Below are 13,571 nucleotides of genomic sequence, written 5' to 3'. Positions count from 1 at the left end.
CTATCTTTGAATTCGTTACCAGAGCCATGAACAGCCACGTGTGCCCCCTGCCTGTAGGGTGCAGTGAGAATCTGTGGCTGTTGCAGGGGGGATGAGGCCTCCTTAGGGGTCTTCATGGGCCTGGATGCCCTGGTGCCTGATGTGATAGGTCATGCTTTCTTTTTTCTAGGCCCAGCATTTGATTTGATTTGATTTATTGTATTGTGTTTTTATGTATTTTATTTTATTTTACTTTACTTTTTACTCTGCTTTATTTTAAAATGTTTATTTTGAGAGAGAGAGAGAATGAGGGAGGGGCAGAAAGAGGGGGAGAGAGAATCCAAAGCAGGCTCCAGGTTCTGAGCTGTTAACACAGAACCCGACGCAGGGCTCAAACTCACGAACTTTGAGATCATGACCTGAGCTGAAGTTGGACACTTAACCGACTGAGCCACCGAGGCACTCCATAGGCCCAGCATTTAAAACATATTTCTTTTACTTTGTAATTTGCAGTGTTTGCCTTTCTTTTTTTCTTTTCCTTTTTCTTTTTATCATCATAAAGACACACTTCTCTGGGTTCCTAGTAACTGTGTGATACGTTCTTATTTTTTACTTGTCATCATTTAGCTCGGGTAAAAAGAACTGACCTGGACAAAGCAAGAACTTTTGTTGGAACGTGCCCAGATATGTGTCCTGAGAAGGAGCGGTACATGCGGGAGACCCGGAGCCAGCTGAGCGTGTTTGAAGTGGTCCCAGGGACTGATCAGGTGGAGCCCCATGTCCTCCTGGGGTTGCTCTCTAGGCTGTTGTCCATATTTAAATCATCAGGGTGGAGGTGGGATACACGGGGGGGGGGGGGGGGGGGGGGGGACTTTTTTGTGATTTTTGTATATATTGATATTTGGTTTGGGTGTTTACCTTTTTAGAGGGTAGTGGGATGTGCTCTTAATGTTTGTATTAAATTGTTTTTATTGTGAGGTGTACACTAAACAATCCTATATGAGGTGACCGGACCCCATGGTTCTCTATAGATGTAGATAGGAGATTTGCTTCACAAATCTTTTTTCTTTTCACAATTTTATTAGTACCCCTTTTAAAAAATTTTGTTTTTAAAAATTTATTTATTTTGAGAGCGAGAGAGAGAGAGAGAGAGAGAGAGATGGGGAGAGAATCCCAAGCAGACTCTATACTGTTAGCGCAGAGCCTGATGCTGGGCTTAAACCCACAAACCGCAAGATTATAACCTGAGCCGAAATCAAGAGTCAGACACTTAGCCGACTGAGTCACCCAGGCGCCCCGTATTCCTACCCTTTTCTATGTATGTGTTTTACACGCTTGAGATTATCCTCTAGATGCAATTCTGTGTGAATATTTTTCACTTAAAATTATATTGTGAGTGTTTTGATAAACTCAGCATTATTTATTTTTATTTTAGAGAGTGCGTGAGAATGGGGGAAAGGGCAGAGAGAGAAAGAGAGTAGGCTTTGTGCTGTCAGTGCAGAGCCCAGTGTGGGGATCTGTCCCACAACCCTGGGATCATGATTTGATCCAAGATCAAGAGTCAGATGCTCAGCTGACGGAGCCACCCAGGCGTAACTCAGCATGTTTTAAATGACAGCCTGTTAATTGATTTATGTAACTGTTAAAACTTACCATTTTGCAATCACTAGATAGGCTGTTTTTAATATTTAAATTTTATTAATGATTCTACTGGGCATGTTGTATATAATGAATCTAAAGTATTTAGGTTATTTCCTTCTGATAGATCCTAAGAATTAAATTACTACATCAGATGGTATGACCTTTTCTCAAGGTCCTGAACATATGTATGTCAATGCATGTTCCCAAACTGTTTCTCAGAAATCACCATTTTAGATCCTTTGTCAATTTTTTTTTTTAACGTTTATTTATTATTGAGAGACAGAGTGTGAACAGGGGAGGGGCAGAGAGAGAGGGAGACAGAATCTGAAGCAGCTCCAGGCTCTGAGCTGTCAGCACAGAGCCCGATGTGGGGCTCGAACTAACAGACTGCAAGGTCATGACCGGAGCTGAAGTTGGACGCTTAACTGGCTGAGCCACCCAGGCGCCCCAATCCTTTGTCAATTTTTATTTTTTTTTTATTAAATTTTTTTTTTCAACATTTATTTATTTTTGGGACAGAGAGAGACAGAGCATGAACGGGGGAGGGGCAGAGAGAGAGGGAGACACAGAATTGGAAACAAGCTCCAGGCTCTGAGCCATCAGCCCAGAGCCCGATGCGGGGCTCGAACTCACGGACCGCGAGATCGTGACCTGGCTGAAGTCGGACGCTTAACCGACTGCGCCAGCCAGGCGCCCCCTTTGTCAATTTTAAAAAAAAAATTTAAACTTTTGTTAATTTCTCTTCGTTAATTTTGCTTATAGGTGTGTCCTCTATTGGCTGCTTTTTTTTTTTTTTTAAGATTTTATTTTTAAGTAATCCCTGCATCCAGTGTGGGGCTTGAGCTTGTAACCGTGAGACTGAGAGTTGCATGCTGTCATCATCATCTCTGCATCACAGCAGAGGCTCCTGCCCCAGGGGACAATGATGGCAGCTTGAGGTGGATGCCTGGGGCTCAGTCTGTGGACATCTGGGCTTCTGCCTTTGGCCATGTGTCTTCAGCCTCCTTTTGCAGGTGGGACAGCTCCAGGCCTTTGTGTGCAGCTGTGCAGCCCCCATGAGCCCCCCTGCTGCTGTCTCCATTTCCTTTCTAATCCATGTAGACTTACTTTGGTGTTTGAGTGTGGCTAAGTTATGTTAAAATGCTTCAGAGTCCCTTAACGTGTCACACCTCTGCCCTTGGGGCCATGCACATGTACCTCTACTTCTATTCCCCCCCCCACCTTTTTTTTAAGATTTTATTTTTAAGTATTCTCTACACCCAGTGTGGGGCTTGAACTCAGAACCTTGAGATCAAGAGTTGCCTGCTCCACCGACTGAGCCAGGCATGTGCCCCCACTTATATTCCTTCTGCTTCTTCACTCCTTGTCATATTTGCCAAAAACAAGTTTCTCATTTGTTTTTGAATTTTGGTCATTACTTTCAAACAGAAATTTTACATTTGAATATTGTGTTCTGTAGTTTTGATCTTGTATGAGTTTGTGGGTGATTTTCCCCTTCATTTTAAGGCACAGCTGTGGGGAAGCTGGCCCAGCACCTGATTCACAGGTTTGTTCCCACTCTGTGTCCTCAGGTGGATCACGCAGCAGCCGTGAAGGAGTACAGCCGCTCCTCTGCTGATCAGGAAGAGCCCCTGCCGCATGAGCTTCGGCCCTCGGCAGTGCTCAGCAGGACCATGGACTACTTGGTGTCCCAGATCATGGACCAGAAGGAGGGCAGTCTGCGGGACTGGTACGACTTCGTGTGGAACCGCACACGGGGCATTCGGAAGGTATCAGTCACTTTCGATCAGGAAACTAGAAAATGCATGAGAATTCCAGAGTTGAAGGGAGAGTTCTCATTTTACTCATCTGTGTAAAAGAATATGCTGTATTTAAAATTATTACAGGGGTGTCTGGGTGGGTCAGTTGGTTGAGCATCTGACTCTTAATTTCGGCTTAGGTCATGATCTTACAGTTCGTGGGTTCGAGCCCCACGTCAGGCCATGTGCCGACAGCATGGAGCCTGCCTGGGATTCTCTCTCTCCCCCTGTTCATGCACACGCACATACTCTCTTTCTCTCAAATAAACATTAAAAACATAGTAAATCATTACAAAGTCCTTTTAAAATGTGCTTCATGCACTTTATTTCAAATTGATGAGAGAAATTCTGGTAATCCTAATTTTTCTCACATTTGGTTCTTTCTGCATGGAAATAGGTGCATGAGATCTGTGTGTATAGGAGACACGTATGTACGTAAGGTGTGTGGATGAGGTGTGTGCGTGTATAATACTCCCTCTCGTTCATGGCCAGGACATCACACAGCAGCACTTGTGTGACCCTGTGACGGTATCCCTGATTGAGAAGTGTACTCGGTTCCATATCCACTGTGCTCACTTCATGTGTGAGGAGCCCATGTCCTCTTTTGATGCCAAGATCAACAATGAGAACATGACCAAGTGCCTTCAGAGTCTGAAGGAGATGTACCAGGACCTAAGAAACAAGGGTGTGTTCTGTGCCAGCGAAGCAGAGTTCCAGGGCTACAATGTTCTGCTCAATCTCAATAAGGGGGACATCCTAAGGTAAATTTTCAAAGTCAGAAACTAACCTAAGTTGTCTGGAAAAGTAGGGTTTAAACAGGAAGAGAGCTGTTAGGGTTCATGGCAGCTGGCAGTGCAGAGTCTGTCTGGTGTTGAGTGTGGGCTTGACAGTAAGCAGCCTGGGCTGGGCTGTGTGCTCTGTTGAGCAGAGGCGCAGGGGGCCCCAGGACAGGGCTGTGCTGACGGCGGCAGTCAGAGTAGGCCCCAGATCCTTTGTGAGAACAGTTTCTCTTTGTCAGTGAGAAGACGAGGAAGGAATCTGCCTGAACAGAAGAGGAAAATGAGGGAGGACAGGGAAGCCCAGGGCGCCCTGTCAAGAGCTGTCAGCAGTTTGCTGTGTCCAGGCGTGTTTCCTGTTACATGCGTCCACACACGCCTCCTCAAAGAACTAAGTGATAGGAGAGGGAAAAATTGTGTGAAACGAATGTTTGTAGGGGGATATTAAGAAAGAATGAACTTTAAATACTGATCTGCTACACAGGTGGACATTTATAGGAGAAAACACAGCAGAATCCCCTGAGTCTCTGTCCCTGTTGTTGGTCAACCGGACTTGGTGACAGCCAGTGACTCCTTTATTTCCGAGACTCTCTTATTTATGCTGAAACTGTTTTTTAGCTTACTGTTTTCCCTAAGAACCTTGTTAATATCGAAATGTGTTACTGATTTTTAGTTTTAAAATTCAGTCCCGGAGATAAACTGGTTATGGAAAACGGAAGTGTGGTCTTTTCAGGGATGACGGGTGCCTTTCTTCTCTTGAGTGACTCAGTCAGCTGTTCACTTACATAGCAAAGTTAGGTTTTGTTTAGGCATCATCATTGTGAAAACAGCTTGCAGTCATTTGGCATTAAAGTAACTCTTTGATAATCCTTAAATTGATTATTACGTGAATTTGTTTATTTACCATCTTTTTAGAGAACACCATTGTTCCCAATCTAGTCCAAGAGTGGCAGCTTCGAAATTACTAATCTAACAGAGTGGCACGTGTCACCCACCATTAAGTCCCTTTTTCTCCATATGGTTGAAGTCTTTGTTTTTTTAAATCACATCTGGTTTTCATGGAAATTTTGTCTAATTAAAAATAAAATTCTAATCTCTTTATCTCCTTTAATTGACAGAGAAGTACAACAGTTCCATCCTGCTGTTAGAAATTCCTCCGAAGTGAAATTTGCTGTTCAGGCTTTTGCTGCATTGAACAGTAATAATTTTGTGAGATTTTTCAAACTGGTCCAATCGGCTTCTTATCTGAACGCATGTCTTTTACATTGTTACTTTAATCAGGTGAGTAACGTAGCTGTACTTGAAGAATTGAAAGAAAGCAGATTGTTACTTTTGATATTTAAGTGTTTCTCTATTCTGAGAACATTTCAGCAGGTCCTGGGCTGACTCTTGTGTAACCCTCTCACGCTAGCCCTCTGAGAGGGTTACTGGGGTACCTTGTTTTACAGGGGTTGGCGCCATAGACTACTGACGGAAAAGGCTGTGCAGTGGAATATACTATTGTTAGGTTCAGATCAGACAAATTTCTTTAGAGTGATATGACTTGGGCGCCTGGGTGGCTCAGTTGGTTAAGCATCTGACTTTGGCTCGGGTCATGATCTCATGGTTCATGAGTTTAAATCCTGAATGGGGTGAGCACAAGCCCCGCTTCAGGTGAGTCCCACTTCCCCCCTCCTCCCTTTCTCTCTCTCCCTTGTGGGATTCTCTTATTCTATCATTTCCTCTTTTTTCTCTCTCTCCCTCTCTCTCTCTATGCCCTTGCTCACATGCTCCCTCTCTCAATAAAAAAAAAATATATATGACTTGAGTTCAGCATTATTATCATTCATGGAAACTGAAAATCAAAAATTGCACATGCAAAATCCCTAACTTAAAAATCTTAAGTGTTATTTTTGGAATGAACGTGATGATGCTAAATTTGTCCCAATAAATATCTTGAGGGCCTGTTCTTTGCTGAGTACTGTGCTGTGCCTTGGGGTTACAAACCTGGGGAAGACTGGTCTCTTACCTGGTGCTTTACACAGAGCTTGAATGCCAGAAATTCCTCAAGTCAGGTCTTTAGCCCCAACCCTGACAGCAGACACACTGTGCTGCCCCCCAGCTGTGAGGGGTCTGCTTGGTGGGGAGGAGGCTGCTTGGGGTGGGGGTGTCTCAGGATGTGACCAGCTGGTTCTGTGACTCCAGGTTATTTTTCTTTGGTCACACATCAAGTTCAGTGATAAACAGTGACTAAGCCCATGGTCTTAGTCCAGGCAAACGGTCTTGTGCAATTCTGCTCACTGTCATGTCTGACAGTTGCCAACAGAACCAAAATTCTGGAACAAATGAAAAGATTTTAAACAACATGCTACTTGTGGAACTCTGTACATGCAACAAATAAAGCTGATAATTAATACTTTGAAATGATTATTTAACATTAGGATGTTGGCCATTTGTTCCCATTTTAATAACTTTGAGCAAAAAGACATCTAAGTGCTTTTTCTTTAGAGAAATAATGTGTTTGACATGGTCCCATAGGGTTCTTCCTTGTTCACCTCCACCTGCTGTGACTCTTCCAGTCCCTTCAACCCCAGCACACTCCTGCCACAGGGCCTTTGCACTTGCTGTTCCTGCTGCTGTTCTTTCTCCTTACAGAGACATATGGCACCTTCTGGTGTTGTCTTGGTTGCCACCATCTCAGCAGGGCCCACCCTGCCCGCCTGCCCTTCTCCCCTGCCTTCTTTCCTTGGTTGCACTGTCACCATTACACGTGCTGTGTATTTCACAGATTCATCTTGTTCATCGTCGGTCTCTCCCTGGCATGCCAGTCATTGGGGCAGGGATTTTGTTTTGTGCATTGTTGTGTGCTCAGCAGTAACCATGCCAGGTGCAAAGTAAACACTGGATAAATACTGGTAGGGTTAAAGAGCGCTGCAAGGGGAAGCAAGGGGTCACCCAGAGTCCTAGCACCCACACGTACACATGTAATTTTTGTTAGCACTTTCCCTTTTTTCTTTTTTTTCTAAAGCACTTGTTACAAATTTCGTGTCATTTGTGCATTTTTCTGTTTCACTCCATCATCTCTGTGGTAATTTTTATTGCCACACAGCTTTTTGTCAAGTGGAGGATGCGTAGTTGACTTTCCACATGACCTGTTTGTTGATGGACAATTTGTTTTCTAGGGTTTCTTTTTTTGTTTTTGTTTTTGTTTGTTTTATTTATTTTTGAGAGAACACAAGTAGGGGAGGGGCGGGGGGGGGGGAGAGGATCAGAAGCAGGCTTTGCGCTCACAGAGCCTGATGTGGGTCTTGAACTCCCGAACTGAGATCATGACCGGAGCTGAAATCACATGCTCAGTCGACTGAGCCACTGATGGTGCCCTGTCTTCTAGGGTTTCTTTTTTTTTTAAATTTTTTTTTTTCTTCTTTCAACGTTTATTTATTTTTGGGACAGAGAGAGACAGAGCATGAACGGGGGAGGGGCAGAGAGAGAGGGAGACACAGAATCGGAAACAGGCTCCAGGCTCCGAGCCATCAGCCCAGAGCCTGACGCGGGGCTCGAACTCACGGACCGCGAGATCGTGACCTGGCTGAAGTCGGACGCTTAACCGACTGCGCCACCCAGGCGCCCCTCTAGGGTTTCTTTTAATTAAAGCCTTCATGGCCTGACTTTTCCTGTGTCTGAGACTGATTGCTTTGCTTGCATTTCTGGTTATCTTCTGCTGAGCAAATTCCCTGCTGATTGCTAAGCCGAGGCTCCTTAGTGCCAAATTGCTTTCCAGAGGGACTAGAGCAGGACGCTGTGCCCTATGCTGGCAATTCTGTGGCTATGGGATAACTGGCCCCTTGACCCTGTAGTGATTCATCTTGTCTCTTCAGATCCGCAAGGACGCTCTCCGGGCGCTCAACATAGCGTACACCGTGAGCACGCAGCGCTCCACCGTCTTTCCCCTGGATGGCGTGGTGCGCATGCTGCTCTTCAGAGATTGTGAGGAGGCCACAGACTTCCTGAACTACCACGGTCTCACTGTCTCTGATGGGTAAGAGCAGAGAGGTGGCCTCTCTTTGTTTTTGTTTTCGTTTTTTTGTTTGTTTTTAATTCTGATGAGGGTCTGGGAAGTGCCAGCTACATGCCAGGCCCCAGAGGGCACATTCCACATGCTGCCTCCCTGGGGTGCAGGTGAAATCAGCGAGGCTCAGAATGGCTGGGGAGCATCCTCAGGTCACACGCTGCTCGTCAGTGGATTGGAGTTCAGACCCATTTCTTTGCAACTCCAGAATCAGGGTTTTTCATGTGTTACTGAAGATCCTACAGGTAAAGGTTAGGGTCTTTCTTCTTCTGTTTCTTGAGGATGACTGCTGCTGGCCCCTGACTGACCACTACCCACCTCTGGTGGTCCAGACAGGCACCAGTGGGCCAGGCCAGGGGCTCCTCCACTGCTTGGAGTCAGTGTTTTGAGAACCTTATGAAACGCGTGGACCCTCTCCCAGAAAATGGCACCATAATGTGCACCATTTACTCACGTGCGTGACATGCACCCAACATCTTATTGCCCATTGGGGTTTCTCCACCCCTTCCCTCCTCTTAACTCCTTATTGCCAGCCCCTTCCTATCTGCTTTCTGCAGTCCTCAAAGAAACGTGGCAGCTTTGGAATAAGACAGGAGCACGTAGGTGTCTGGCGTTCTACCTGTGGCTGTCTACAACTAGGCCGGGAGTCACGAGGCCCGTGTCACAAGGAAATGTCCAGCCTGGCAGCTGTGGGTACTGTGGGCTCAGCTGCCAAATCAGCTTTTACTGCCTCTCTCCTCATTTACACATGGCTGTGGGGTGACCCAATGATGGGGACAGGGCTTTCAGCGTTTCTGCTGGGCACTGAGAAGGTAAAGGTTGGCTTTTTACCTGTGTAACGCCTCTCCGTGGGTTCTTTGTGGTCTGGGTAGCTGTGTTGAGCTGAACCGGTCCTCGTTCCTGGAACCAGAGGGGTTATCCAAGGCCAGGAAGTCGGTGGTTATTACCAGGAAGCTGACAGTGTCGGTTGGGGAAATCGTGAATGGAGGGCCATTGCCCCCCATCCCTCGTCACACTCCCGTGTGCAGTTTCAACTCCCAGAACAAGTACGTTGGGGAGAGCCTGGCTGCGGAGCTGCCCACAGGCACTCAGAGACCCGGCTTGGACTCAGGTGAGGAGCTGCGTTACGTGACGGAACTAGCTGTTGCCCCTTCAGGAAGCCTCTTGGGAGCCAGGAGCATCTGTCTTGTTTTAAGGGTGAGGGGTAGGTCGGGTGGGTATTGGCTCAGTGCTCATGTCTTTTGCTCCTCTTAAGAGTGGCCCGAATGGCTCCCTGATGTCATAGTGCTTGGTTCCCACAGGTGAAGCACATACCGTCCCCTGTGACATTGCTTGGGAGGGTGGCCAGTAAGGATCACTGTGGGTGCCCAGGGGTTGCCCTGTTTGCCCACACTTGCCTCTTCTCTTGCAGGTGAGGGGAAAGGAGAGGCGTGTGGTACAGAGGCAGATGTGCCCCCACCTGCTCTCCAGCAGTCTCTTCCCATCCCTGCACCCACACCAGCTTCCCTGCCTCACCTCCCGGCACCAACTCCGAGCACAGTGCCTGGCCTCTTCCAGCCACCTGTGCAGGCCCCCCTGCCGCCCCCTGTGCAGCCTGAGTTGCTTCCTCCGAGGCCTGCACCTGCGTACTCTGATGCGGTAAGGAATCTTCCAGATCAGGGCTCTGAGGAGCCAGTTGCATACCAGTGTCACCAACAGCGTCTGACGTCCAGTCCGACCTCTGTCTGTAGATCACTCCCATGAAGGTGGTTGCGCTTGTGGCTCTAGAATATTCTGAGTGCCAGCCGCGGCAGGTCCTAGGACCCTGGCCCTGGAGGCTTAAGCCTTTGTCTTTTAGGCAAGGAGCTTGGGGCTCCGAGCACAGGCTGCGCCAGGCTCCCTAGCTCTTTGCCTGTGTGTCTGTTTGAAAGGGCTACAGCTAAGACTAGAGAAGGCGCTGAGGGTTTTTTGGAAGTAACGTGACAGGTGAAGTAGGTGCGGCCCTGCATTGAGAACTCTGCAGACGCATGGGTCTCTGTGGACTACTCTCTCCCCTGTGGAGTGGGCTGTGTTGTCTGGTCTCCTGCAGGGGGTCCCGGGAGAGACCCGGCCTGCGGTCACTTGGCCTCGGATGGCTGAGCTGGGGCTGACGCTCCCCCGTCTTGGGCACAGTTGTCAGAGCAGCTCTTCAGTGCGTCCTGTCCCAGCACCATCTTGTGGCCCTGGTGTGCGTGCTCTGAGTGATATTCGACACTGCTCGCTCCAGAGAGCCAGTGGGCATGTTGACTAGGGACATGTGGGGCCACAGGCACGCAGCACCATGTGCACACTGGCCACACAGGTTGTGGGATTGGGCTCGCCACCCTGTTGCTTGGGCCGGTTTTGGTCATGATTAAGGAGGCCTGAGAGGATTGTGAAGAATGGCTGCAGAGACTGACGATGTTTGATAGGATGTTGGGGCGGCATGGCGTCACTGAGCAGGCAGCAGGCTTGCCTTGGCCTCTCCAGAAGGCTCCTCTGTGTTCATTAGCAGGAAACCTTTCCCGAAGCAGCGTAGCCAGTTCCTACGTGAGGACTGTTAGATGCCCTCAGACAAGTAGCCACTGATGGGTCGTGAAGGGAGTTTTTTTTGGCCCCAGAGGGGTTGCTCCGTGACCGGTTGGTTCTGTGAAGGTTTTCAGTACCCTTAGCCTGTGCAGCTAGATTGGTTTTAAGGTCAGTCTGGATTGAGGCAGTGTTTCTCACTGCCGTTACCCTGACCCCCATGTGACCTCTCCTTAGGACCTGGCTCAGGTGGTGGATGAGCTCATCCAGGAGGTTCTTCAGAGGGACTGCGAGGAGGTTGGCGCTGCTGGAGCGGCCTTTGCGACCACAGCTCTGGGGTAAGTCCTGGGCCCTTTCTGCTCTGAAGGTGTCTGCTCGCTGGGGCCGAGCCCCATCCCTCTACATTTCCTCTCCGAGAGCTGCTGACAGTCTTGGACAGGAGGTCACAGCTGCTCATTTGTACAGGCTTAACTTTGGTCCTGCCCTCTAGGTGGGTGTGACTGTTCGTGTTCCTCACCGTCTCTTTGTCAATGGCATGGAGTTCTTGTTTGTGTGTGCTTTTTGAGCAATGTTAGGTTTATTAAAGTGTGAATTGAAAACCTGTTTTTTCTTAAAACTTTAAACGTGCCTTTAAATTCTAGTAAAGTAAAAATTTGTTTATTCTCTGTTAAGAATTAAAAATACTTTATGTGATCTGGGATTGTTTTACTTTATAAATTTGACAGGTGAAATTTCCTTAAACGTTTTCTATAATTTGCATCTTATACTGTGATGAAATTTCTTTAGAGATTTCAAGTTACACTTATAAATTTTATATATTTGATTCTAATATTTTAAATATCTAGTCTTAATAAATTTAATAATGAAAATCTTTTTGGGGCGCCTGGGTGGCTCAGTTGATTAGCATCCGACTTCAGCTCAGGTCATGATCTCATAGTTCGTGGGTTTGAGCCCCGTGTTGGGCTCTGTGCTGACAGCTATGAGCCTGGAGCCTGCTACGGATTCTGTGTCTCCCTCTCTCTCTATTCTTCCCTGCTCGTGCTTTGATTCTTTCTCTCTCTCAAAAATAAATGAACATTAAAAAAGAAATTTAAATAATGAAAACCTTTCTAAGCGTTTAAAAAACTTTCATAAAGTCAATTAAAGCCAATTAATGTAGTAAATCAGATTCCTTTTTTTAAATGTTTTTTTTTTGTGGGGCGCCTGGGTGGCGCAGTCAGTTAGGCGTCCGACTTCAGCCAGGTCACGATCTCGCGGTCCGGGAGTTCGAGCCCCGCGTCGGGCTCTGGGCTGATGGCTCAGAGCCTGGAGCCTGTTTCCAATTCTGTGTCTCCCTCTCTTTCTGCCCCTCGCCCGTTCATGCTCTGTCTCTCTCTGTCCCAAAAATGAATAAACGTTGAAAAAAAAAAATTAAAAAAAAAAAAATGTTTTTTTTGAGAGAGAGAGAGAGAGAGGGAGAGAGCACAAATGGGGGAGGGGCAAAGAGAGAGGTAGACAGAGGATCTGAAGCAGGTTCTGTGCTGACAGTGGAGAGTCCAGTGCAGGGCTCGAACTCATGAACCGTGAGATCATGACCTGAGCTGAAGTCAGACACTTAACCTACTGAGCCACCCAGGTGTCCCAGTAAACCAGATTTTTTTTTTTTTAATGTTTATTTTTGAGACAGAGAGAGACCGTGCATGAGCAGGGGAGGGGCAGAGAGAGAGGGAGACACAGAATCTGAAGCAGGCTCCAGGCTCCAAGCCGTCAGCACAGAGCCTGATGTGGGTCTTGAACTGACAAAACTGTGAGATCATGACCTGAGCTGAAGTTGGATCCTTAACCGACTGAGCCACCCAGGTGCCCCTAGTAAATCAGACTCTTAAGGATTTTAAACATGTTTTAAAAATCCTAGGGTGCCTGGGTAGCTCAGTAGGTTGAACTTCCAGCTCTTGATTTTGGCTCAGGTCAAGATCCCAGGGTCATGGATGGAGTTGAGCCTTGAGCGCTGAGCCTACTTAAGATTCTTTAGGGGCGCCTGGATGGCTCAGTCGGTTAAGCGGCCGACTTCGGCTCAGGTCATGATCTCGCGATCCGTGAGTTCGAGCCCCACGTCAGGCTCTGTGCTGACAGCTCGGAGCCTGGAGCCTGTTTCAGATTCTGTGTCTCCTTCTCTCTGACCCTCCCCCATTCATGCTCTGTCTCTCTCTGTCTCAAAAATAAATAAACATTAAAAAAAAATTAAAAAAAAAAAAAAAGATTCTTTCTCTCTCGCTGTGCCCTCCCCCCATTTTGCATGCTTGCTCTCTCTCGCTCTCAAATAAAAAAAAAAAAAATTCTATTACATATGAAACCACACAATGATTAAAAAGCATTATTTTACCTGTATAAATGTAGATGACTCAAAAGGATTAATTTTGTTGATTCATTTTCTTATACTAGAGTCAGATACATATTTTCTGTTTGCTTGAAATAAGAATAAATATGATTTCTGTTGGCTCAACTTATTTTGATAAAAGGTACATAAAAAAATCAACCATTTTTATGTGTACAGTTCAGTGACATTAAGTACATTAATGGTATCCTTCACCACAGTCTATTTGCAGAACTTTTTTGTCATCCCAAACAGAAGCTATACCCATTAGACAATAGTTTCCCATTCTTCTCTTTCCCCAACTCCTGGTAACCTCTATTCTACTTTCTGTCTTTATGAGTTTGTCTTTTTTAGGTACCTCACATGAGTGGCATCATAATAGTATTTGTCCTTTTTTGTCTGACTTTTTTTAGACACAAGAATGTTTTCAAGTTCATCTACATTGTAGCGTG

The 13,571-nt window shown here is 46.6% G+C and overlaps 1 protein-coding gene across 4 annotated transcripts in view; it reads left to right on the top strand.

Annotated features, from left to right (window-relative positions):
* MCM3AP (minichromosome maintenance complex component 3 associated protein) overlaps positions 1–13,571 on the top strand; it is a 55,946-nt gene that overhangs the window by 9,827 nt on the left and 32,548 nt on the right. For all 4 annotated transcript variants that reach the window (XM_086676217.1, XM_025913453.2, XM_086676216.1 and 1 more), the window contains exons 7-14: positions 607–746; positions 3,192–3,389; positions 3,912–4,180; positions 5,314–5,476; positions 8,053–8,213; positions 9,116–9,354; positions 9,655–9,881; positions 11,004–11,104. In XM_086676217.1, coding sequence (XP_086532343.1) covers positions 607–746; positions 3,192–3,389; positions 3,912–4,180; positions 5,314–5,476; positions 8,053–8,213; positions 9,116–9,354; positions 9,655–9,881; positions 11,004–11,104 — 1,498 coding nt within the window. The remainder of the gene's footprint in view (positions 1–606; positions 747–3,191; positions 3,390–3,911; positions 4,181–5,313; positions 5,477–8,052; positions 8,214–9,115; positions 9,355–9,654; positions 9,882–11,003; positions 11,105–13,571) is intronic.

This window comes from Puma concolor, chromosome C2 (genome assembly GCF_028749965.1).
Source record: "Puma concolor isolate L17-30 chromosome C2, mPumCon1.1.hap2, whole genome shotgun sequence".
Lineage (NCBI taxonomy): Eukaryota > Metazoa > Chordata > Mammalia > Carnivora > Felidae > Puma > Puma concolor.
The sequence above is the reverse complement of the archived record's forward strand: the minus strand, read 5'-3'. Positions and strand labels throughout refer to the sequence as shown.